At 48.8% G+C, this 26004-nt stretch overlaps 1 protein-coding gene across 3 annotated transcripts in view; it reads left to right on the forward strand.

Moving 5' to 3' along the window:
- The first annotated feature begins 1003 nt into the window (after positions 1-1003).
- ASXL1 (ASXL transcriptional regulator 1) overlaps positions 1004-26004 on the forward strand; it is a 146738-nt gene continuing 121737 nt past the window's right edge. Inside the window, exon 1 of one of the 3 annotated variants that reach the window (XM_078651783.1) lies at positions 1004-1401. Coding sequence is in view for 1 of the 3 variants with exons in the window: in XM_078651784.1 (XP_078507910.1) it covers positions 1348-1401 (54 nt within the window). In the remaining 2 variants the exon portion in view is untranslated. The remainder of the gene's footprint in view (positions 1402-26004) is intronic. The other 2 variants (XM_078651782.1, XM_078651784.1) reach the window with 2 other exon arrangements.

The raw sequence follows: 26004 nt of genomic DNA on the forward strand, positions 1-26004 counted from the left end.
GGATGAAGATTTTGTTCAGAATAGAAAAGATTTTTGAATTAAGTTATAGTAATGATCACAGGGAGGAGGATGTGCAGTTGGAGGAAGAAGTAGGGAGGAAGTAAAGAGAAGTGGTTGAATCTGTTTTGTTGAGTGAGGAATTTGAGGCATCTGAGAAGAATGGTGGCAGAGATACAGTAGATCCACATTTTGGAGTCAACAAAAGAGCTCGGGTTCGACCCAGGTGGATGTCTGATTTTGTTTGTGTGACAAATGCTATTGAGTGAATTTAGTCCATGCCTTTGCCGTGTTCTAGATCCTGCGGGAGTTAGGACAGGCAGTTGCAATGAAACGGAGCTGCCTCCCACCTTCATTCACTCTGTATTCCGACTTGAATAAATGGTACTACAAATAATACTTTGTGGATTTGATCATTACATCTATATTTGGATCAGCACACAAGGCCGCCGGAAGTAGGCGTCCCGCAGCGTCAAATTCATAGCCCTGAGACACTACAAATAATACTTCTTGGATTTGATCATTACATCTATCTTTTGAATCTTCACACAAGGCCGCCGAAAGTAGGCGTCCGGCGGCGTCAAATTCATAGCCCGGAGACACAGAAAGTTACACAGGCGGCCGGCGCCATATATGGGTCAGGCAAACATCGGGCACGTGAAGTCTGGCACCGCCGGGCCTGATCTCGTGAATTAGCAAGGTACTTTGCCTGACTCTAACAAGTCTGCCAAAATGACGCGGCACCACAACAATGGCGACGGGCGGACCTGATTTTCTGCGATGTCAGACATTTTAACAAATGAACAGATTGATGGCGATCTTTACCAGAACCCACGAATGCGCTCGTGTAAATATCGGTCAGTGTTCGTTAGCCTCTAAATGTATTGATCCACTTTGTTCTGCCTACGGCCATTGACTTTACCTACGACTTTAAAATGGCTACGGCAGAAGACGTGGCTCCGCCTACATGCGCAGTCTATTCAAGGAGTGCGGGACTACAATACCCATAACCCAACGCGGTTTGTTTTCGTTCAAAAAAAAAATCCCGGCTGGAAAGTAGGAGCGGCGGCGGTCGGAAAGAGGTGGCACGACAAGGAGGGAGGGCGACACTATCCTTTACAGCAAGCGGCGGGGGCGACCGCTGACCTCTGACCCCAACGTGGAGCCGTGGTGCTCTAGCGCGCGTCGGTGGTTCGCGGTCTGGCGCGTTCTGCTTCCCTCCTTTTGCATTGCCTCGTCCTTCTGCTTTCCGCGACCGTTGGGCCCCGCGCTGTCCCGCCAGCTTTCCCCGTGGCGGGTGACGAGACCCCCGACCTCTCCCCGCCCCTCACCCGCTCAAGCGCACGTAACATGAAGGACAAGAGGAAACGACGGGAGCGCACGTGGGCCGAAGCAGCCAAGATGGTAAACCCCTAGGAGGTGGCGGTGGTGGGGGCAGCCTCTTGGGGTATATAGTTTAGGCGGGGAGCGGTATCCGTGATTTGAGGTGTGGGGGAGGGGTAGCACATGGGACTAACCCCAGCGAGGTACACATGGATTATGAACACAATTTTATAGTTACAGTGGGGTTTATGAGTGAAGCGGTCGGTACAGGTTTTCTTGTGGCTACACATGGTATGGGTGTTTTGGATTTGTGCTATCCCCTCAAAGGCATGGGTTTGACGGCACACCATGTGTGTGGGATGGGACGGGTTTATGGTAAACAGGAAGTAAGATGATCTGGTGAGCACAATGAAGCTTGGGGGGAAGTGGGTGGGGTTCTGTGGGATGAAGTGTAGCGGGGAGGACGGGGTGACGAACTAAAAGAGATGGTTGGTTTTCTGTGTATTCCAAAGGAAGGTGTGGCTTCTGCGTTTTGTAACAGGGGATATGTGTTCAAAAGGCCTATTGCCTCATGGGAGGTGGGCGACTGTTTTATGAGTGTTGGTATCCAATGTAGAGTCTTATGAAAAGCATGCATGTTTTGGGTGAGATCTTCTCTACACAAAATACTTTTTCATTTCCTTGGTCATCGTCTGTAGAGGCACAGTGATCGACCAAGTCAAGTCTGGCACTGTCGCTTTACCAATTTGTTGCAGTCCGAGGGCAGGGTCGTCAAGTAAGAATCTGCAGCCATTCAGATAGGCGGGAAGTTCTTTATTGTGTGTTAGGCCGGTTACAGCAATAGCAGGTAGAGCTTTTCTGGGCTCAGTCTACCCTATGGGGCTGCGGGAAAGCAGTGAGAGATTGTCATACAAGGCCTTGCACTAAAATGGCTACATCATTTTTAAAAGCTAGACATCAAACCATCATCCTGGGCCCAATTGTTCTTGTAAGGCAATCCTGGGCATGGGTGTTCTGCAGTGCCCTTGTTTGGGCTTTATCTATATGACTTCCTTGGTCAGGATCGCCGAGTGTTTTGGCTTTGAAATAATCTCATATGCGGATGGCAGCCAGTTGATGTTTTCATTTGAGCCTGACCTGATAGCAGCAAAAAAAGTTTCACCTTGGGTATGCTACCCATCTCTGATTGGATGAACAGGAACTACCTCCAATTAAATGCAGACAAGACGGAGATCATGCTGCTTGGGAAAGCTGCCACTATTTGGACAGACAATTGGTGGCCTCACCAATTGGGCTCCATTCCGGTCCCCTAACAAGCAGTAAAAATGTTGGCATGAAAATAGACCAAGCACTAACAACAAAAGAACTCGTTGGCCACCTCAGGGGTATGCTACCATAATATGCGCCTTCTGCACAGAATTTTCCCCTACCTTCCAACTTCTGCCCATAAGATTCTAGTCCAAGCTTTACTAATAAGCAGGTTGGACTATGGCAATGCCCTGCTAGCGGATGTCAACGAGACCCTAGTTGCCAAACTCAGGTAGTTCAGAATACTGCAGCCAGACTTGTTCTCAATCGCCCATCAGGCACAACCTCTGCTCCGTTGCTAAGGGAACTGCACTGGCTTCCAGTGATGAAAAGATCCTGTTTTAAGATCTGATGCCTCACCTATAATGCTCGAAAGGGAAAGGCCTGTTATACCTGCTACAAAAAAATCAAAACCTACACTCCAGGCCTGGATAGGTTTTTTCCTTTCCAGCCCTGGAAAGGCTTTTTCCTATCTTGCTCCCTACTACTGGAACAATCTTCCACTTCATGTCCGAACTACTGCAAATTTAGAAAGCTTCTAAAATCCCACCTATTCTGATATCCTCTCCCATCCCTGTTTCTGCTACAGTGCCGAGATGCCCCCGGGTGAGTTGTGCGCTCTATTAAATATAAATAACATAGCAAGAGCTTCCTTTCAATGTAACACAACAATATGCTCTTGCATCATTCACTCACAGCGTTCCAGACACCAGGTCAGATACAGGCACTGGGGAAACACATACACATTCCTTTCTTACAAAGAACAGCTATTTTCTTCCACATAAAGTACATGGACAAGAAAGAGGAAATGGAATTTATTGTGTAGTTAATTAAAACCATTACAATTTAGCATAACATGAACAAAATACAACTGGGTTCTCAATTGAGAATGGGACTTAATTAACATCACAATAAACATTAGTTCATTATGTTGAATAGTCCATGCTGGTCCTTTATTTAAGAGAGCAAAATTGATTAAGCTAGCCGGAGCTAGAAAGTTCAGAAGTCATTCTTAAAAATGAGATGAAAGGCACATTACGTATAAAGTTGATGATGTATAGTATTAGAAAGTTGATTCGGTGTGCAAAATAAGCACAATATATGCTGACCGTTTTTATGAAGATTATAAACCATGAAAATGGAGTTCGGTATGCAAAATTGAGGACTCAATACTATAAAATCCCTACTTTCCGAGAGTATTTAGTATGCAAAATGGGCGGGGTCAATTTGCTCCATTCCATCTAAATCAGTCCAGTTAAAACGCTTAACATTCTATGTTTCTTCAGATTTGCGAGGGTCAAGGTTGTAAAATTAATTTGTACTGTTCCCTCTGCCCCGCTGCGTTTGTAGCAATTTGCTAACTTGTTGGAGAAACTTTGTTGTCCTGCATGAGAGCTGCAGTGTCTGGCTATTTATTAAAGCCATTACGGCGGGGCGACAAGATCTTATTCAGAGAGCTGGAAGTAAAAGTTGCCGTCTCAGTTGACTGACAACTGGACAAATACACAAAAAATGTTGGGCTGTCTCTTCCACACTCTCACAGAGTGGGCACAGATGCGTCGGCCAGGTTTGTCTCCATGATGGAATCTGATCTTTTGAGGAAAAAGGTTCCAATTGAATAAGGAGTAGTGAGTGCTGTATTGTTGGCGGTATGATTTACTAGATACAGCTGCGGCAACCTGACCCCCATACGAGGATAAAACCATTGATCCATGTTTTTTCTTTGCAAGCGCTGTTTTATCCAGTAACCAGGCTATCTGTTTGGCTGCTTTATTTGCAATTTATTTATTTTTTGAATGCGGGGAAACTGGTGTTTGTGCCCCATACTTCGTTCATATTGAGGGCGGTTAATACTTGTTGAATCGCTGTTGGCCAATCATTCTTAACTTTGGGCTGATTCTTTAATTCTGACCAGCAAAGACCTGCCAGGGAGTCTTCGTGTGCCGCTCTCATCCTCCAGCACAGTTGGATTTTTGCTGCTGACCTTACCAGTAGTTGATTGAATAGCCCAAATTCCAGTCGGACCTGCACCAGGGTGATACATTGCGGGATAAAAAAAAATTGTTTAAAAATAGTGGATTGTTGTACATTTGTATTTTTGCCCTTAAAAAGTTCAGTGCTGTAAGTGAGTGTTGGAAGAAACTTGGCTGCAATTATCTTTAGATGGTGGGAATTGGGCGAACACCTTAGTTTTGATCGTAGTGTGTTTAATGCAAAGCACAGTTTGTACACCTGGGCTCGTCTTCTGGTTAGATGGCCTTTAAATGTTCATTTGGAATCTATCGCCACCCCATAACATTTGTATAAGCCAACCAGCGCTGTTCTGTTCTCTGCTGCAAACCATTTTTGTGTTGTGGCTGTTGGTTTTTGCGGAAAAGCAGACCACCTTTGTTTTATTATAGTTTAAAAGTTATCCGAGCGCTTCTGTATATTCCAACAGTTTGGTTATTAATCGCTGGAGGCCAATTGGCGTCTGGCTACATAATACTATGTCGTCCTCATATAGTAGACTTCTGACTTGGTGCTTTGCTAGCTTGGATCGCTTTGGACTTCTGACAGCCTGGCATCTAAATCTGCTGTAAAGGTATCAAATAAGCAAGGGGCTAGCACACATCCTTGCTTTAGGCCTATGTTGCTTAGTTTTACCTGGATCCGCGTATGTGAGTACACGTTTGTTATTGCTTTTAGTAACTTTGGCAACATGCCCCATTTTGTCATCTTTCACCATAGGAGCTCTCTTGGTACCATATCGAAAGCTGCTTTTAAGTCCACGAAACAGGTGTACAATTTGGTGGACTTTTGTAGGGCTTTTTCTGCAAGGAGGTTCAAAGCCAAAAGTTTACCCATTGTACTTGTGCCTGAAGCCGGTTTGTGTAATTGGAAGGATATTGCTAGAAGTCACTCATTCTTCAAGATCTACAAAGAGATTCGAGGCATATCATTTGGCTTCTACATCTATAAGAGCGATCAATCGGTAATTCGCTGGATCTGATCTACTGCCAGCTTTGAAAATTGGGTGAAGGATGCTGCCTCTCCATGATGAGGTATGCTATTTGTTAGGAACTCATGGTTGAACAGGGAGTGAGATGCTCAGTCCAGAAACTTTGTTCAAGCTTGAATAATGCATTCAGAAGGCTATTTGGGGCGGGGGCCCATCTGACCTAAGTTTTTTTTTTTTGTGGGTTTTTTTTTTTTTTTTTTTTTTTTTTAAAGGTTTTCTCGACTTGAGTTTCATGTAGTCATTTTCATTCAGACAGATTTTCAAGAAGCTCACTTTTCAATTGAATCCGAGCTTAGTGGTATTCGTCCACTGGTACTTGTTTATCAGACATGTTCAGATATTCTATCCAGTCTGCTACAGAAATGTTTACGTTATGTGTCGGAAGGAGCCGTTTGCTATGTTATGTATTTCTGCCCAAAACTACTTATTTGTTTTGCTTGTTTGCAACAACTTTATCCTGATGCTTGATTGGTGTAAATTATTTTCTGACCATACTTCCTTTTTATATTGACATCTGAGAAGGTTGATTTGAAGATTCCGATTTGCACAGTTCGTTGGTGCGTTTCTCCGTAGTGCTCTAATTTCCTTGTGTAAAATCCTTTTTTTCCATAATACGGAGTTTGAAAACCAAGATGCTTCTTTCCTAGTTCTGTTTGTGTGTTGCATTTGATGTGGTGAGAAATTGGAAGTAAGGGTCGTTATTATGAAGTCCCAAGTTTGCCATGATATCTGCAGGTTAGTATTTAATTCGGTTGCCGTCAACTTTTTGTTAAATAAGTCATTAGTGTGGATGCAGCTTTTCCCTTCCATACTAACCTTTTCTGTTGTGTGAGTTTGTTTGTTCTGAAAAATATTGGAGTATTGTTGGTTGTTCTGACCGATGATTTTTGAGTGGGTTCCCAGTTGAGAATTTTTGATTAGAGCATTTTTTGGGGGGACTGTTTTATTTCTGCATCCGGGCCCCTATTTCCGAGGTCTACAAGTAAGTTGGGGCTAGCGAGGTATTTGGTGATTGGCCCTGATGATTCCGTTTGTGTTCAAGGAGCTTCTTGTTCCGGATACAATATGTTTGGAGGCATCTAGGCCTTTTCTTAGTACTTTATCGATTTTATTATTCCTCGATTTTTTCAAATGTTTGCGTTTCCTTTTTATTAAGGGGAGACTTTATTTCAGCGCCTGCAATTATGTGTCTGTTGCTGTGAGCTTGGTCTCTACATTGTTGATTTGTTGGTGGGAGTGCGGGCTGCAGGTCGTCCATGGATGGTTGGATTTTATCTGTATAGCCCGTGATACAGTCTCCTTCATTCTCGCTTTCCAGTGTCCCCATTGTGGTGGGAAAGGCTAGTATACTCTGGCTTGAGTTGGGTGGTGAGGTTATGTTCCACGGTTTAACTTCTGCCAAAATGTCTGTCATTCTGGAGGGAATGGATTTTAGATTGTACTGGTACTTTGACACTCATGATACGTGGTATACGGGTCCTTGTGTAACCCGCTCAATTAGGGAGTTTAGATCTTGAAGTTTCTTCTCAATGCCTGAAACATGGGTGGCTAAGACATGTAAAAGGTCAACTTGGACCTCTAAGTTTTCTGAGTGAAAGGAAAGTGCAGTTGAAATGGTCTCCATTGTGTTAATAAATGGGACCCATAAAGGTGCTGGGAGTGGTGAAGGATCTTCTGTGTACTGAGTGGCATTGCATTGCTTTAGCTCGGTGATGTCACTTAGTTCACTCATGTTGACCTCATTGAACTCCATTTCTGGGGGACTGCTTTGTTGGGGAATGTTGGTGTGCCCAAACTGTGCCTTTATTGGTGAGAGCAAGATGTTCTAGTCGTGGGACAGTCCAGAATTTGTTTTAGTTAGATAGTGCACTTTCTTCCTTGGGCACTTCCTGGATAGGCTCAAACGGACTGAGTTGTAATTCCTGACCTTCTGTTGAGGCTTCTGTTAGTCTTCCAATTACGCCGGTTTCTTGGATGTCCTGAGTGTCCCCAGTTCGATTAGGTGACCGGCTTTCACCTGCGTTTTGTCGCTGAGGTCTCCTTGTGAGCCGGGGGACGTAATCCCGCAGTGTGTTCCTCAGGTGTTCTCTCCTCACGCCTGGCTTTGGCCGAGGGTCGACTGAGGACCGGACCCCGGCGGCTCCACACACCTCTGCTCCCCACTGCTGCTACTAAGCTCTGCGCTCCACCGTTCAGACTCGAGCAATTGATCACAGTACAGGTATACATGGACAGTCATTCACATTTACTCGGTCACCAACATGATTAATTTGCCCAGCGACAACCTGTTAAAATTATCAGTATTCACACCGACAACAAATAGCAGTCACAATACCTCTGCAACGGGTCAAATTATGAGGCTTCCCACACCTCATGTCAAACAAAGAAATGAGACCACAACTAGGTTGCAGCTACTGTTGCTCAACAATCCAAAACGTGCACGTCTTGCAATCTTGGACATCAGTTGTGCGATAGCCAGGGCACAGAACCCACTGGATTCCTTTTACAAATGATTTCTCTGTTGTAGGAAGGTGGATATCTGGCTATATGGTTACCCCCACTTTTTGCCTGGTGTTTTGCTAGTTTTCCACTTAATTGGACTGGGACCCTGCTATTCAGGGCCCCAGTCAATCTGCTTTCTCTATAAAATGGACTCCGTGTACTTTAGGTACATACCAGATTGGTTACTGGGTCACCCTTGTGAGCCCCTGTGTATGGTACTCTAGGTACCCAGGGCATAGGTGCACCCTAGGCCTACCAGGGGCTGCAGCATGTATTGTGCCACCCCTGGTTAGCCTTCCAAACTGACATCACAGGTCTGTTCTTACAGCCTGGGTAAGGTGGTGTAATCACCCCTTACTTAGATATAGTATATCTATATTCAGTTCAGTTCAGTTCATAAACTTTTATTCAATCGACAAAACATTCAATCATAAAAAGTACAGTTTAAAAAACAAATAAATTTCCATCAGTACACAAATGAAACTGTAAAAATAAAAAAATAAAAAAATGAAATACAAACATTATACATGATTAAAAGTAAAACAGTAAATACTGTTACAGAACACGTAAAAAGTATCAATTCATACGGTAAGAGACCCGATCATACTGCGAGTTTTTAAACAGGATTTAAGAAAGAGTGCCACACATTTAGCAGCATAGGGGGTGTCCAACATCTGCAGAGCCAGAAAGGCTGGTCGACATGTTCTCAACCCCATGCTACGTAAGAGCGGGATTAACCATTTTTTACGTGGCTGAGCAAAATAATAGCAAAAAAGGATGGTGTGTATGTTTGATCAGAAATGCCATCGCACGGACAGCTTACCATTTCGTGCGACCAATTGTGCATATCAGGGAAAGTGACAAGACGAAAGAATAGGTTGAAGCGAAATCGTGTTAACACATATTTTTCAAAATTAGATAGAAAAAAAGACAAATAAGGCTGGGTACCAAGGGTAGATTGTATGGATAGAATGTGCGCGTTACTGGGCTTCAGTATCTCTGTGCAGAGACGAAGATGTCTCAAGTGATTTATGCAGAGAGTTTTCAGCGCCTTTTTGCTGATGTCAGACAAAGACAGTGGATCAGAAAAATAAGTATCACAGTTCATGTCCCTAAAGAAACTAAAAACGTACAATAACCAAGGAATTTTTTGCCAATGTTCTAGTGTAAGGCAATCCTGGAGGAGGGAGCGTGTAAGATGACATTGAGGTGTTAACCAAATACGGCGCCATAGGAGGATCGGCTGGCACCTGATGTAATCTATTATATAATCGATGCCCAGCTCGATATGGGAGCCGTATATTGGAGCGCTCCTAGGTAGAGCCAGGATATATTTTATGAACTTGGTTTGAACAAGTTGTAAACTATCAACCTGGGTATGGCCCCAAACGGGCACCATAGGTGGCTACACTGTGGCATTTGGCTTGGTAAATTTTAAGCAGTTCTCTAGGGGCAGGTTTACCCAGTTTACGAGAAAAGGAGACCAAGGCTGAAGTGGCTCTTTGAAAATGTATTTTCCGGGAAGCCACAGCCTGTTTCCATGTTAGTTGGTCATCCATTTGAATACCTAGATAAGGGTAATCCCTAGCGCGCTCCAGTTTGACCTGTTCCAGGTAAATTGGTTTCGGATGTTTAACTTTCGGGCCAAAGTGCATGACAAAAGTCTTGCTTTTGTTAACTCTTAGTCCCAAAGTGGACATAAACTGGTTGTACCTATCTACTTGTTTCTGCAACTGAACGAGGGTCCTAGCTAAGATGACGGAATCGTCAGCGTAGAGTAAGGCAGGGATTGGGCGATGGTTAATAGCAGGAAGGTCCTGGCTACCCTCGAGCAAGGCCTTCTCAACCCCGTTGGTATATAGGTTGAAAAGAAAAGGGGCAAGGACACAGCCCTGCCTTACTCCTCTCGTGACGGGAAAAGAAGGTGTTAATTCTCCAGCTAACCCAAACCTCACGCGCGCTGTAGCATCGGAATACAGCTCGCACAGAAAGTTAATGAGAGGGGGATCCACTCCAAGCTCGCTCAGGATGAACCATAACTTGGAGTGGATCACACAATCAAAGGCGGAGCTGAGATCGATGTGAACTGCGTACAAGTTGCCGCGCTTTGCTCCGGCGTACTTGCCTACCAGTAAGGTTAGATTTAATGCCTGTTCTACCGTACCAAGGCCCTCCTGGAACCCATACTGGAGGTCGGTTAAGATGTTACTGTCCGTCGCCCAATCCTGGAGACGTTCCAGGAGTAGGCGACCTGCGACCTTCCCCAGTGAGTCCAGGAGGGAAATTGGTCTGTAGCAGGCAGGGTTACTGCGACCCCCCTTTTTGAAGATCGGCAATAGTATGGAGGAGGACCAAGAATCCAGGAGGCCATATGACGAAACAGCCGCCATCACCTGAGTGACCACTGGAGCCCACAGTTCTAAGTTGCTAGAAAAGATGTCCGAAGGGACACCGTCTGGGCCAGGCGCTTTTCCTGTTTTAGATCGCGATAGAGCGTGCAGGACCTCACCTAGGGTAAAATGTAAGTCGATGGGGTAAGTTGAAACACCATCGAGGTCTAAAAGTGGGGTACCTGCTGGTGGGGGTGGGTCGTGGTGCCCCCCAAATATTTTCGAGAAATGGGATACCCAAAGCTCTGCAGTGATAGCGACGTCTATGTGCTGCAGAGTATTGTCATCAGCTAGGAAAGGTGATTTAATAACACACCAGAACTGGGCACTATCTTTGGTTAAACAACACTCGCGTAATTGATCCTATAAGTTCTTCTTTAGGGCCTTTTTACAGTTCTGTTGGGCCGCCTTGTAGTTTTTTCTTAGTTTGGCTATCAAGGAAGGATTTCTGATAGTGCTATTTGTGGCCTTTTTTAAGTCTGTTAGGGCTTTACGGCAAGCTTTATCGAACCAACCCATTGAGCCTTTCGTGGCCGTATTGTGTTTGCGAAATAGGACTGAACGTGTTACTGATAGAATCTCTTGGAAGCTGGATAGAATCAACTGTAGTGAGGAATCTTCAGCAAGGCAGTTGTTTATCCATGGAAGAGAGTTAGAGATGACTTGGGCGTTAATAGCTAAAGGGTCGATTTTAGACCATTTAACCGTGAAGCCGTTCGCTCTGTCCAGGGTCAGAGACTGCTGGGTTAGGTGGCTGGTCTGAATGGGTTGATGGCTGCCATGTGGAATCGACAAAATAATACTGTTGGGATAATGATCACTTGAAATATCTGTCCCCGTATTAAACCGTTGAAGGTTACCTTTCAGCAGTGTTGAGCAAAAAATAAAATCAATAGTGGACAGCGTATCTCTGCCATGGAAGGTAGGCTTGAAGTCAGTAGAGGGATCAACCAACATATTAGCAAAATCTAGTTCCATTTCGACCAGACTGTCGTTCACAACGTTGCCCACGGGGGAGTGAGTGAAATGCGTTAGTGGGCAATCATTTTCATCCTGCCAACCACAGATTCCCTTACTATAGTTAGGGCACAATGTGACATTAAAATCACCCCCCCAAATTGTGTAACATAAAATGTAGGATGGTTATTACAATAGTCATTAATCAAAAAGGAAATTTCCTTCACACATTTAATGCAGTCAACTGTATTGAGATTATTATAAAAATTAACACAGAGATAAACAATACCTTTAGTAAATTCAACCAAAATAATTTGATAGTTTGAAGTATTATGAAGAGCGGAAGATTTCAGCAAGGGTAAGGTATTACACAAGTAAACAGCTAAACCCCCCCTTGGATCTGCCATGAGTTGTAGGGCTGGCAGGTGAGTGAAAAGTAATATAGCCCTTCAGATGAATCGGGTCTATAGCCCACGTTTCTTGAAAGCAAATTATTTTAAAAGAAGAAACGAAATCCAGCCAAGAATTAATTTTCAGTTTTTGGCGGAGGCCCGCTACGTTCCAAAATAAGACCGAAAGATGAAACGAGGAGGCATAACTTTTAGCAGTAATAGGTTTAAATGGAGTAGCGTTAATGGAAAGACAGTGTTTTCGGGCAACGCAAGAGGCAGTTGTGTTGGTGGGTAAAAAATTAGGGGTAGTGGGTACATGCTTGGTAGGGAGTGAAATTCGGGGAGGGATAGGAGAAGCAATTATCAGATTTGAAATAGATACGTCTGAATTAGGTAAAGCAGAGAGGGTTGTCATGCTCGGCAGCAAGACCGGGCCCAGGGTCTGTGCGGCAGCGCAGTGATCGGGGGAGCGAAATGGAAGATTGACGTAGTTGCTGGAAGATGGTGGTCAATCAACCATGTCCAGACATTCATAATTATTGGACAGTGGAATTCCGCCCCAACCAAATGAGGGTGCTACGTCCCTCCCCCCATACCTTGGCCTGTTGTTCCACTCCCGTCTAGGATTCCAGTTACCAACTTGAGTCCAAGTCCATTCTGACCCGGTGTTGTAGTGCTGGGCTGGAGGATAGAAAAATGAAAGTCGTCTGGTACTAATACCATCGGATGTATATTGGGAGTCCCAGGAGCAAATGTGCTCTACTGTATTAGGGTCTTCGAAGTTAACTATTACACAGTCACCATGAAGTGATTTGTGTACTTTACCTAACCAAGGGACTCGCCGTACTGAGGTGACTCTATTGTTGGCGTAAGGGGGAAGAGGCCTATTACTAGATAACCAGTGTAGTACCTTATTTCTAAGGGACCAACTGGGTTCATCCGAGCTTGGGTTTAATTCTGGAACCCCTGTCATAATGACGACAAAGGGTGCTGCTTCGGGTGGGAGATGAATTGGAGGGGTCCCCTTCCTCCTAGTCCTGTAAGTGGAATTATGTTGATCGCGGAGATTGAAGTGTCTAGTGGAAGAAGTAGTAGGCTGGACAGGCAATGGGGCAGGGATTGGACGAGAGGGAACTGTTTGAAGAGAGGGAACTGTTGGGGTGGGGACATTTGCCGTCTTTAAACTAGGGGGATTAGGTCTGGATGATGCTGCTGCAGTGGAAGTAGAGACTGCTATAGCAGGACGACTGATAGCCGAACTGCTGGTTCCCAGGGCCGTTTTGCTAGAGTTTTTGGGAATAGGTCTACTAACTACAGATTTGGCGGGTTGAGGCCCTATGGTAGGTTTTAGTGTTGATGACAGCACATCTAACTGCTTCGCTATGTTGGTGAGAATGTGCTCTAGCGGCTGGAGATAGGATTTAAGTAGTGCCCCAATGATATCAAAAAGTTCTTGGTTTGACTCAGAGGGACAACTACTAGAGTCTGCGTTTGAACTATTACTATCATGGGGACTAAAAATGAGCAGCGTGGGGGAAGAGTTTTGGGTTACAGTGGGAGAGTGTGGCTCTTCGGTAGGTGGGGGGGCTACTTTGTTGGGAGTATGAAGAACGGAAGTAAGGTGAGGGTTGGGTGGCAGGGCTTTTGGGGACCCAATTTGGGAGTGGTTGTTAAGCTGAGGGCTCCTAACGTGGCGAGGAATCTTTTTTGACTTCTCTTTTTTTTGGGGAATTGCACCCTCCCTGATTCCTCGTATAACAGTGGGGATAGGGTCGACCCTGTTCGGAGAGTTGAAAAGGGCGGGGGTGTGCTCCAGTGACGATGATAGTTGGGATTGCTGGAGAACTGAAAAATCAAGTGAAACAGATAGGTCCACGGTAGCTGGCACTAAAATAGCATCAGCATGGTTAGTTAAAAGAGTAACTGGGGCTGGGGGGTTGCCCGGGGACTTGACCATTGCCAATGGGCCCAGGGAGGAACGTTTAGCGGCGTTCAGATCCTGAGAAACCCTTCGCTCCAACAGTAAAACACCCTGATTAATGGCATCGTTTGCCTTAGCAATAAATTGATCGATTGGGCCAGTGGTTTGGGCGTTGCGAAGGGCTTTGGTACTCCTGGTGCCCCTCGGAGACATAGTTCAGATAATAGGCAATAAGATTAAGAGGGCTACCAATGAAATACAATAAAAGAAAAGATATGAAAAACCAGTCTTGAACGGGCTTAAACGGGCCCGCCCTTAGCCCGGGCTTCGCCCCGTGCTCCGACCCGCGCGCGTCGCGGAGATGAGCCTATCACTAATAACCGTCAAGGAGGTGGGCGTGACCGCCGGGGGAAGAGGCACCAGCTGGGCTAGTTCAGGGATTGCTGGTCCTCGCAGTCCCCCGGACGGAGTAGATCGAGTTAATGCCCCCTCAAGCCTCAACCCACAATGCACTCCGCTGGGAGCAGTGTGTGCTTCTGCGGACTGCAGAGAGCGCTCCCACCAGCGAGTGCGAGCGAGTGGGGAGGCAAGGTGATCCGGTAAGCAGGGGAGAGGTTAGAGCGTGTAATCCCAATTGGTCCAAAAATCCTTTGTGAGCGGCACCCGCGTATATCTATATCTACCTTGTATATAGACACATAGTAACCTATAAGTCACTCCTATGGCAGGCCTTGACAATCCTGGGGGCAGAGTGCTTGTTTTGTGGGAGGGTGCCCTAGCATGAGTTGAGCCCCTCTGCAGCTTTTGGAACCATCTCCTTATAGCTGTTCTATGATATAGCCATACCATATACTCTTAAGTGCATTATAATCCTCGTGGTTAATGCTAACTTTGGTTTTGCTTTATCAAAACATGTCGTGTAAGGTGTCAAACACTTTAGAATACTACCCCCCGCCAATTCTGGCGGCGGGGGTAGCATTCCACCCTTGTAGAGGGAGAAGACATGTAGTTACTGTTCAACCCGGTTAAAGTTAAACAGAGCCCCAACATCACAAAATGGATGCTGCTGCCACAGACACGAGTCTGCCCTCCTGCTGGTGGACGAAACTCCAGCAGGGGAGGCCTGGACAATAGGTTTCCTGTCCAGGGAGGTGCTAGCACCTCCCCAGACAGGCTTTTAGTGTATTGGGGCAGGGAGGGCTGCATTCAGTGAATGCTTTCCAGACACTGCCTAGGGCACACAAGGTGCTCCATGCATTTCCGGTTGCTGGGGCACTCAGCCCCAGCTTTGGCGCGAAACTAGACTAACCCCGGTCCGCCCATAGGAGGGACATTGGAGTTAGTCCAACCCCTAAACTTACTATAAGTATAGAACTCCAGTCCCTAGGACTTTAGATTACCCTGGACGAAACTCTGCAACATATATCTTGGACCTTCGATATTCCATATCGACTGGAAGACAGAAGAAATCTCCCTTGTGGTCAAGGAGTGGCCACCCTGTTCAAACAGGCATCAACAGCATCTTTGCCGGTCTGCATTTCCGAGGCTCCAGCCGGATCCCTGAAGAATTTGCGACACAGGACACGGACTTCCAGACATCTCGGACGCTGACCTGCGCTCCCAGCAAAGCTGAGACCTGTGGCGGACACGAGAGACCGGAACTCCTGGACATCCTGTATTTTTGCTACTGCACCGACTTCCTGAGGTATCCCGAAGGTGTGCATTGGGGTGTTGAAGCCCCAGCACCTTTTGCACCAAAGCTCGGAGACCCACACTCCACGAGTGTCCCGTGGGCACGTTTTGTGCATTTCAGCTCGGCGTGTCTTTGCGGTTCCTAGTCCGTTGGCTAGTGAGCCCCCAAGAAGACCAATCCTTGATTTACTTTGCTTTCCTGGTTACTCCAGGCTTGCTCCAACTTCTCCCCAAAAGAGAAGTTCCTCAGACCTTGCTGGTCTGCTCCGAAGCCAATCTCGACATCTTGCGTGGGTTGCGTTTGCCAAGCCTTGTTGGGTCCAATCCAGGAACCGACACCTCAGTCAACTAGATCCTTTGCGGGACAGCTCGAATTCAGCTCCTGGTCGTCGTCTATGCCTCCTGGTCCTCGTGGCTGAAGAGACCAGCTTCACCTTTTCACCTGAAATCACCCGACATTTGGTGGCATCTTCCTATCGCCATCCTGGTCACTGGCTAGTGACCCAGACTCTGTCTCCTCTTCTTTCAGGTTCTTTTCATCTCCGATCCACCCGGACACTTTTCCTCTGGACGCGTGTAGCACTTCTTCGTAGCTCTCCATAGGAATCGACGGCGAAACCCGACGCCAAAAGGCACCTATGTACCCGGCTTCTCTGGGTGAGGTAAAACGAGTACTCCGGTGCTCCCGTGGGTCTTGACTCTCGAAGTGTCCTAGTCTAAAAGGGTTCCATCGTAGTTCACCTAGAAGTACCCTTAAACTGTAAGTTTGTAACATGTTAGTTCTCCATAGAAAGTCAATGGTAACCTGCGGCTGTGTTTAGACACTGCACGCGTCTCCTGTGGGCCTCTTACATCCTAACGTTTGGTGGTTCTAGGCAGCCCCAGCGATTCCACAGGCCCTAGGCCTGCTTTTTAACTCGCGTGTTTATTTTTTTTAAATGTATTTTTATTGCAGAACAGATACAAGGCCATTCAGCCCACAACCCGGAGGTCGGGCGGCAAATTGTAAACAACATAAATACACTGGCCTAGCAAGAAGCCCGATGCAGAGTTTTGAAAATATGAGACCGTCTTCACGCTGCGGCTAAGTCCTGCTTTTACTTTTGTTGTAAATCAAGAAAACCTGATAAAGGAACAACCCAAGAAAAACAGCCCCCCTCCTCCCCCTCCCCTAATGCAGCAAAGCCCACCCAACAATTTGAAGGCAAGAGAGCATAGGCATAGGATCAAATGTTCGTGGGGTAATCTGTATATGTTGTCCGCCCTCCAACCCCCCTCCCCCCCCGCCATCAGTGCAGTAGCAGTTCATCTGTGAGCGTGTAGGAGGGCACCATCCACAGTGCGTAGGAGTATGTAAGAAACCTATCGCATTATTGGGACGCAGGTAGTTCAGCAGCGTCAGTATCCGTGTCGCTAGGGGAATTGTGATCGCGCAGGGCTCGTACTAATGCTTCCCATGCCTGTGCAGAGTCCAGTGCTTTTTCATTTTGCTGCCGCCTCGCTAATTGGTAGCGCAGGGTGCTCTTCCCCCTCCGCCCATTTGAGTAATTCAGTGCGCCATTTAGTGCCCGTCGGACCAACTTGTGCCTTCCAGCGCCGCTTTCCCGTTTTGCCAAGATTAGTCCCATGTCGATAAACTTGCTAGTCACCCGTGTCTTGGGGGTATGCGGGAACCAGTGCAGAAGCGCCACTGCAATGTCAAACTGAAGGGTTCGCCCCGTTACCTCTTTAAGGGTGTCCCCTACCATCTTCCAATAAGAGGGCAAGGCAGAGCAAGACCATAGCATGTGGGCCAGGTCTGCTCCGATTGTCCGGCATCTCGGGCAAGCCGCAGTGTCAGAGGCGAAGTACTTCCTTATCTTCTCCGGGGTGAGATATGCACGGTGCAGAATGTAAAAATGGACCAATTGGAACCTAGCATTGCGCGTGCTCTTCCAGGCCCGGCGCGTGCTCTTCCAGGCCCGGCGCATCAGCTGAACCCATGTGGTCTCCGGAATGTGCCTCCCTATGTCCGTCTCCCATTTGACCGTAAGTGTCTCCAGTGGAGTCATCTGCTCCTGGGTCATCCTATTGTATAGGCACGTTACGGCCATGACCGTTCTGGCTGCCATCATCACATATTGGCATGTCAAGGACAACGGCGGTTCCTCAAGGCCGGTCCGCCAATGCGTCTGCAGCGCTCTTGTGACCGCCGCGTGCAGTAGGAAGTCGCCTCGGGAGATGTCGAAGCGGTCCATTAGTGTCTTGAAAGGTAAGAGTACTCCATCTTCATACAGGTCTCCCATAACCGGAATACCCGCTTCCTCCCAGGTATGTAATTGGGACCAATCGACGCCGTGGGGAAGCGCAGTAAGCATTCCCAGTGGGATCTCGGGGTCGTATGGGTGGCCTATTCCCAGCTTGCGCTGAGCACGATTCCAGCACAATCTAATAGTGCGTTCCTCCTGTGTAAGGTCCCTCACTGCTATTTTCTGCCGCAACGCGATGTAAGAGAGAACGTGCCGGGGAATACCCAGGCCCCTCTCCTCCTCCGGTCCTCGGAATTCTCGCGCCACCTCCTGAGTGTAAGTCTGTAGTTGGGCAGCTAGATAGTACGTCTCAAAGTCTGGGACTGCCAACCCCCCCTCCGCTTTTGGTCTCATGAGGGTCTGAAGCGCCACCCTGCGGCGGCCTGATCCCCAGAGGAATGCAACTATGAGTGATTTTAAGTTCCTGAATTCAGCCGGTGGAATCCATATCGGTAACGTCCTGAAATAATAAAGGAGTCGGGGAAGCTCCACCATCTTGAGCAGCGCTATTCGTCCCGCTACCGGCAGAGTAGCCCAGAATGACATGCTGCCCTTCAATGCCCAGACACAACGGGATATGTTGCCCTCTAGGACAGCAGCGGGGGAGTGGTAAATATAGACTCCCAGATATTTAAAGCAACTGGGCGCCCAACGAATCGCCCTAGTCGTGTCAGGCTGGGGTTCTCCACTACGAACCGGGAATAAACAAGTCTTCGACCAGTTCACCTTTAGGCCCGACAACGCACCAAAAGACGTGAGTACTACATCGGCGGCGGCCAGTGCCTCCCCAGCATCTTCCAGGAACAACAGCAGGTCATCAGCATAGAGGGAGATGAACTGTTGCCCCAATAAGGTACGCAGTCCTCTGTAGTGGGCCCCGGTGCGGATCGATAGTGCCAGGGGTTCCACTGCCAGCGCAAGCAGTAGAGGAGACAGTGAGCAACCCTGTCTCGTGCCGCGCCCCACCGGGTATTGCCGGGAGATCAGCGGACCCGATCTCACTCTCGCCACCGCCGAGGCATAAAGCACCGCGGTCCAGCGCAAGAAACCTTCCCCCAATCCAAACGAACCAAGCACTCTATAGAGGTAGTCCCATTCCAAGCTATCAAAAGCCTTCTCCAGGTCGACCGATAGAATCATGGGTTGGGAAGCCTCCTCATGGCTATCCTCTAGCAGGCGAAGCAGGCGACGGATGTTCATTGTGGTGTTACGCTTGGGGATAAACCCCGCTTGGTCTCTATGTACCAAGGAGCCCATGTGCCCCAACAATCTCGACGCTAGGATGCTGCTCAGTATCTTATAATCTACCGTGAGCATCGATAACTGCCTATAGGACGCCGGATCACTAGCCTCCCTATCTGGTTTGAGCAGGGGTACCACTAGGGCCTCGCGCATCGAGCTCGGGAGGTATCCCAGGTGCTTCGCCTCTTTGTAGATCAGCAGCAGGCGCGGGGCTAGGAGGTCCACATAGGTAGCGTAAAACTCTACCGGGAGTCCATCGAGACCCGGAGTTTTGTTGCGTGCCATGCGCTTGATGGCGCTGCGGACCTCCCCCAGCTCCACCTCTCTCCCCAACGCCTTGGCGTGTTCGGGCTCCAGGGTGGGGATAGGCAGGTCCCGCAGGAAGGTGTTAATGGGGTCAGCATCCCCGTCCGCCCTACTCTGATATAAATCCTCATAGTAGTTCGTGAAGCAGTCCAGGATTTCCGGCTGGGTGTAGACCTCCACTCCCACTGCGTCGCGCATGGCTACCGTGGGAGAGGTTCGTCTCGTGGGGTTAGACAGCCAGGCCAAGAGCGCTCCCGATTTGTCACCCTCCACGAGCGATCTAGTGAGATAGGCCTTGTAATCAAAACTGCGCAGCCTTTCAACCTCTACTGCTACCGCCTCCCTCGCGGCTGCTACCCGCTCCGGTCTGCCGGGGCGTCGCAGCTCCAGCTCTCGAAGAGTCTGGTCCGCTTTGTCAAGGTCCTCTACTAGGACTCGGCGTATCCCCACTTTCTTAGCTATGCAGTAGCCCCTCATAACCACCTTAAAGGCGTCCCATTCAGTCGTATCCTCATTTTCCGCGAAGTAGGTAGTAATCCTGTCCTCCAGTTCAGTCCGAAATACCTGGTCCTCTAACAGCTCAGGCCGCAACCTCCATGTTGGGACGCCTGGGGCGCTTGGGAACCACCTAAGGTCGGCCAACGGAGGGTTGTGGTCGGAGATAGTCCTTGTCAAATACTCGGATCTCACAGCCGCGGACACCAAGTCCACCGACCCCAACAGAGCATCCAGCCACACATGCAGCTTGTGCATTCCAGAGAAGTGGGAGTAGTCCCGGGCGTATGGGTGTTGGGCTCGCCATATGTCTGTCAGCCCCCATTTAGTCTGCCAGTCCAATCTACCCTTAGCTACTCGGTATGTAGGTGAATTCACCAGGGAAGGATGAGATCTATCGAGATCCACATCCACCACCGAATTGAAGTCGCCCCCAATCAAAAGCGGCCCCGCCAGGTAATGGGCCAGTGATCCCGAGAGCGTCGCGAAGAAGGCTAGTTGGTCCACATTGGGTGCATAAATGCTACAAATGTTCTGCTCTCTCCCCCCTAATTTACCAGCAATAGCGACAAACCTTCCCTCAGGGTCCACCGTGTGTTTCGTCACCTGTAGAGGAACCCCGGCCCGCACCCAAATCAGCGCGCCCCTAGCATAAGCTGAAAATGTGGTGTTATAGATCTGTCCCCTCCATCTACGCTGTAGGGCCAAACCCTCCGCCTTCGTGAGGTGCGTTTCCTGCAACAGCGCAATCTGAACCCCCCTACGCTTTAGGTAAGCATGTACTTTGTGACGCCTGGACATAGTGTGCAGCCCGCGCACATTCCAAGTAATGCATTTCAGATTAGATAGTTCAACCATTGTCCCATTGCGTTTTTGTGTCCCCCCCCCCCCCCCCCCCCCCCCAGCTCGCCCGAACAGGATAAGATGCAAAAATCGCTCTGCACCGATGGCGTCCCTCCCCTCGAACCAGAACAATTGAACCCCCAACCATGACTTCCCCCCGCCCCCCCTCCCCCCAGAACAGGACCCAGAGATTGCCCCCCAGTTCCCATCCAAACCGTGTTCAAAAACTAGAGAAACTAACCTGACGGTAGCCACCGCAGGTATGCCTTAGGGGCAAAGGAGGGGCCAAGCACCGACAGGAGGGCCCTCCCGCACTCAGGCCACCTAGTAGCGATCGAGCCGTAAGGTACATGCGCGAATCCTGGGCTTGTCCCCAACCCATGGATCAACCAATTGTCCGAAAGTCTCAGCAGGGGTCTTTACTCTACACAGCACAGCTCTCCCAACCCCGCCAGGAATGACTCACCCAAGCTCACCCTCGGCCATCAAGCAGTTCTTCCGCTGTGTTTGGGGTGACCACAGGGAGGGTCACACTCTCAGCCTGAGAGTCCTCCGTGTCCGAGTGTTCTCCACCACCTCCAGGCTCTGATTCTTCGGTCACTGGCCCTCCCTGAGAACCCGATATGCTGGATAGCATTTCCAACACACCACGCCGTTCCGCCGTAGTCACCACATTCGAAGGACGGCCAAAACCACCTCGACGATTGCGGACCCTCTTAGATCTCCGTTGTAGTCCAACCTCCGAGACAGCTTGGAAAGAAGAACCAGGTCCATCTTTGCCAGCTCTATATAATTCCAGCCAGCTACATGCGTCGTCAGGGGTGTCAAAGAATTTAGTTTTGCCATCAAGGATGATGCGGAGCCTCGCTGGGAAGGGCAATGAATATTGAATACTCTCGTTGCGCAGTTCGCGTTTAATTGCCAAGAAGGAGGTCCGCTGGCGCTGAGTCTCATAGGTGTAATCCGGGAAAATATTCACCTTGCTGTTGTCCACCTGGTACGGCCCATTCCTTCTGGCGTTATTGAGGAGCAGGTCCCTGTCACGGAAGTGCAACAATCTCGCCACCACTGGGCGCAGTGGGCGGCGCTGCTGCGGCGGTCTGGACGGAACTCTGTGCGCCCGCTCCAGAGTGTAGGAGGAGGAAAGCCCCTCGGGCTACACTTCCGTCTTGAGCCAGTTTTCTAGATAAGTCACCATGTCGCCATCTTCAACTTTCTCCGGTAGGCCCACTACGCGGATGTTGTTCCTTCTATTGCGCCCTTCTGCATCCTCCGCCCTCCTCTCCAGAGCATCTATTCGAGTCAGTGCATCTTTCATGACGACAGCCAATGTCTTTTGCGCCGGTTCTAGGGTTCCAACCGAGTCCTCTACTTCCTTGACCCTGTCCGAGAGCTTGCCATAGTCAGCCCTGAGTAAGCTCAGGCCCGTCACCACCTGGGCCATGTCATGTTGGAGTGCTGACCTCATATCCGTAATGGCTGCCAAGATCTTGTCCAATTGCCGCTGTAGGTGCGGGTCAGTTGGCATCTCCGGGTCAAGCTGGTCACCCCTTTCCGATAGTTCTGTGTCGGAGGTGGCCTGCGCATTCCCCTTAGTGCCCCTTGGTTTACCCATGGCGGCCCGAGTACCAGTCGCGAGACGGACAGGTACCTCTAGAAGGGGCGCCGCCCAGTACTCCGTCGGCTCCCTGCCGGCTCTCGTCCCAGGACCAACACCGGCGCGATCCTCCAACCAGCGCCCTACGTAGCAGCTAGGAGCGACACAGCCGTTCTCTGGCTCAGGCCGTGTAATCAATGGGCGTCCTGTTCGGGTCTCATCGTCCAGGATAGGTGGCCCACCAGCAACCGGCCTCTGCAGGGACGCCAACAGTGAGGCCACCTCTATGGCCACGTGGCGTAGGGCTCTCTGTATCCGTGTATTCAACGGTCTCCGCAACGGCCGGCCATGCAGGGGCAGAACCTCGCCCCCACCGAGGTAAGATGCAGCCGTGGAGGGGAGACGGGCTCCTCTCAGGTCTCCATTCGCCGCCAGGCACCACCGCCTCCTCAAGCCACCTCCGCCGCCATCTTGGGCCGCAGTCCTCCTTTCCCAGCCCCGCCGGTCCACGTCCACTCGGCGACTAACTCACGTGGTTCTTATACCACTTTTTTAGTATATGGTTTGTAAGGCCCCTAGGGCATAACGTATACTGTGCAACTTATTGTATGCTAATTAAGTTCCTTGTATTGTACTTTTACCTCTGACCTCATAAAGAGTGCAGAGGGGTTGTGTTTAGAATAAATGCATATATATTTGATATATACCTTGTGTGGTGTGCTTTCATTTGGTACTCAAGAGATTATAAATGGTAAAACAACTTGCTTAACTCGTCTCCAAGTCTTAGCCTAAAGGCTGCTCTCCACAGCTACCACTAGGATAGCTTCCTATAATATACCAGGCCAACTTCTCACATCTGTCATGCTCATGTCTACACATTCTAGGTACAAACAAACACAAAGTTTAAAAATAGAATACCTTGATCCAAAATTCCCTTGAAGAGACTCCCAACACAAAACCTGAGATCGTAACTACACATTGTCCCCAGTCAGCGCTCTCACATTACTATATTGCACAGGTGATACAACCACAATAACACTCACGCTTTTTCTATCATCCACAAGCAACACACAAACTCCATAATGACAACACACTGCACCACACATCAGTGCAACCCTGCGCTCCAAAAGCTTCCACACCCAGCCAAACTAGCTGGCCAAACAAAGATGATTTAGTGCTAAGCCATAGCATTAGAAATTACTCAATCTAAATCCAGTACTATGCCATTTGGAAATTGCACCAGAAAAGGTCAGGACGTCATCCAAACACAGTGATGACAAGCTTCAGTAGGCGCATACTGTGAAATTAACACAATACGAAAATCAAACACCAGAGCCGTCTAGGAATGAAACCATTATCTCCAGGCCACATCAGAAGGTAAGTAAGTACGCACCAACTACACGCTAAAGCTATTTCAAACGTTACCATTAAAATGCAAGACTTGCCTGCTCCATTACACACAGACTGAACAAAACAATAACCAGTCTTTTGGCGATCAGCCACAACACCACAGAGTACTACATTTGAGCACATTGTCACTCCAAAAGGGACTTCCCTCTTGCAACCCCTCATGTACATGGTACTACCTTTTTGTCATATTGCATCTATGGGGTACTCCAAAACAACTTCTAATGAAGGGTACTATACTTCCCCAAATTAGCAAACCACTGGGTACTCCCCCATGCAACTTCACAATAGGGTACTACACTTCTCCCTACTTTGAATACCATAGGGTGCTTCCTGCTTGCAGCCTCTAGCACAGGGTACTTCTATTTCTCCTGTTCGCACCAACATATGTCTACTGCATTTTTAGGTCGAGCCTGCCGAGTGCAAGCGCTGCTGCGAGGCATGCAGTAGTGGAGTATGGCTTTAAAGCCCTGCCCACTCTCCGCCCATATTTTTAATTGGATTGTGACCTTGTCCTTCGTAAGCTCTCACTTCCGAGTGGTTATTAGGCTGATTTGTCCCTCCTCGTCTACATTTTTATTTATTTTATTTACTTTTTTTTAACAACGTTATTTATTAAATTTGAAACCCCAACAGGGCGGTTGTACCCAACGTTAAAAAAAAAAGCTACCCTCAGTTTGGCCAGAACCATATTTAGTTGTAGCAATTTATAGGCCTTCTTACGTCTCCTAGGCTTCAGCCCTAAGAGATATTGAGCTAGAATGGCCTCCACTTGGATACTTACCCCCGCACACCTTGGCTACCACACTAGTCCAATACTGCTATATATAGTCTTGCAGGGGTTATATACACCCTCTGCGGAAAATTGTAATGTATCAATTTTAGTTGCGCGTTGCAGGATACTTTACGTGTTAATGTACATGCTTGCACCCAACTTTGCCCTGTCAATGGCGACTGTAGAGCCTCCTTCTATGCATCCCATGCCTTGTGGACTAGGGATCCCAAGTTTATGTAGCAGTGAAACCAACCTGCGCCCACTACCGCAAGCAAGCAACCCTTCCAGGGTCTCAGTCATCTGGGGCATGTTCAGATACGTAGGCCATGTAACCCTGACTAGCTTCACCAAACCCGCATACTGTAGGTACTGCCCCAGATCAAAACACCTGTTCAAAAGTCATTTGTGTACAGGTCTGCAAAAACCAGACACCCACCCTCCCTCCAAGCCCAGAAGGACATATTCTCAACCGTCTTACACACTGGTGCCAAGAGACAGATGTTTAACTCCTGGTGGATTGATGCGTGCCTAAACACACGTTTCACATACTTTTGCGTTAAGAATGCCTTTTTAGGTTTTGCCTGGCGAAAAGATGCGCTCTGCGCATCTTTTTCGCGCAGGCGAAAACCTGATGAGAACTGTAGTGTGGCTTTGGGTCGGCCCTCGTCATTCATTGGCTGGCTCCATAAATGGAGCCTAGCCATTGGACGAGGGGCCTGTCCGTCAATGCCGGACCAGATTCGGGGGCGTTCCCGAGATTCTTTGGCTTTTGCCGACGTCACGTGACGTCAGCCGAAAGCCGGGAACGCCCCCGAATCTGGTCCGGCATTGCCGGCACTTCTGCGTCTCTCCACCCCCCTTTCCCGCCCCCTCCCGCTTGTTCTTTCTGTTTTCATGTTTGTTTCATTTTCTTTCGCCTTTTCCCTTGTTTCTTTGACTTGGTAGTTCTTTTCTCTGTGCCTGCTTCTGTGAGGCATTGTTTCTTTCTGTGTGCTTTATGAATGCCAGTGTGTTAAAGTGTCTCTGTGCGTGCCTTGCGGTCCCCATCTCTGTGAATGCCTCTGCATGGCTCAGCTTGTGCGAGTCTGCTCCATGCTGACTGTAGCTCCTCCTGTGATTCACTGCAAACATCAGCCTCGTGCATTCCGCTCACCACAGGAAGTCAGTGGGTGCCTCAGAGCGGAGGTGCAGTCTGAGTGAGACTCTGCTGAGGCCGCCTCGGGTGGGTGCTCGTGAGGAGGAGCGAGGGCTGCAGGAAGCCTGGCACGCGCGGCAGGGCGCACAGGGCACACCCACGCGAGCGCTCCCTCCACTGCCCGCACCTCATCGGAGCCAGCTGCTATGGCTCGGGCACACCTCTGACCCCTGCCCGTCGGACACCTCGGAGGACCGAGCCCGGCCCCCACCATGTTCACTCGAGCTGTCAGCAGGCTGAGCCGGAAGAGACAGCCTTCAGGTAGGAACCCCTCTCTGTTAGACGGGGCGAGGGTCGTCTCTTGGGGGCGCGCCGGAGTCTGACCGCAGGACTCTCCCGCCGGAGCTCTGCTGAAGTCGGGCTGCAGTTCACA

This window comes from Lissotriton helveticus, chromosome 7, assembly GCF_964261635.1.
Source record: "Lissotriton helveticus chromosome 7, aLisHel1.1, whole genome shotgun sequence".
NCBI classification, from domain to species: Eukaryota; Metazoa; Chordata; class Amphibia; order Caudata; family Salamandridae; genus Lissotriton; species Lissotriton helveticus.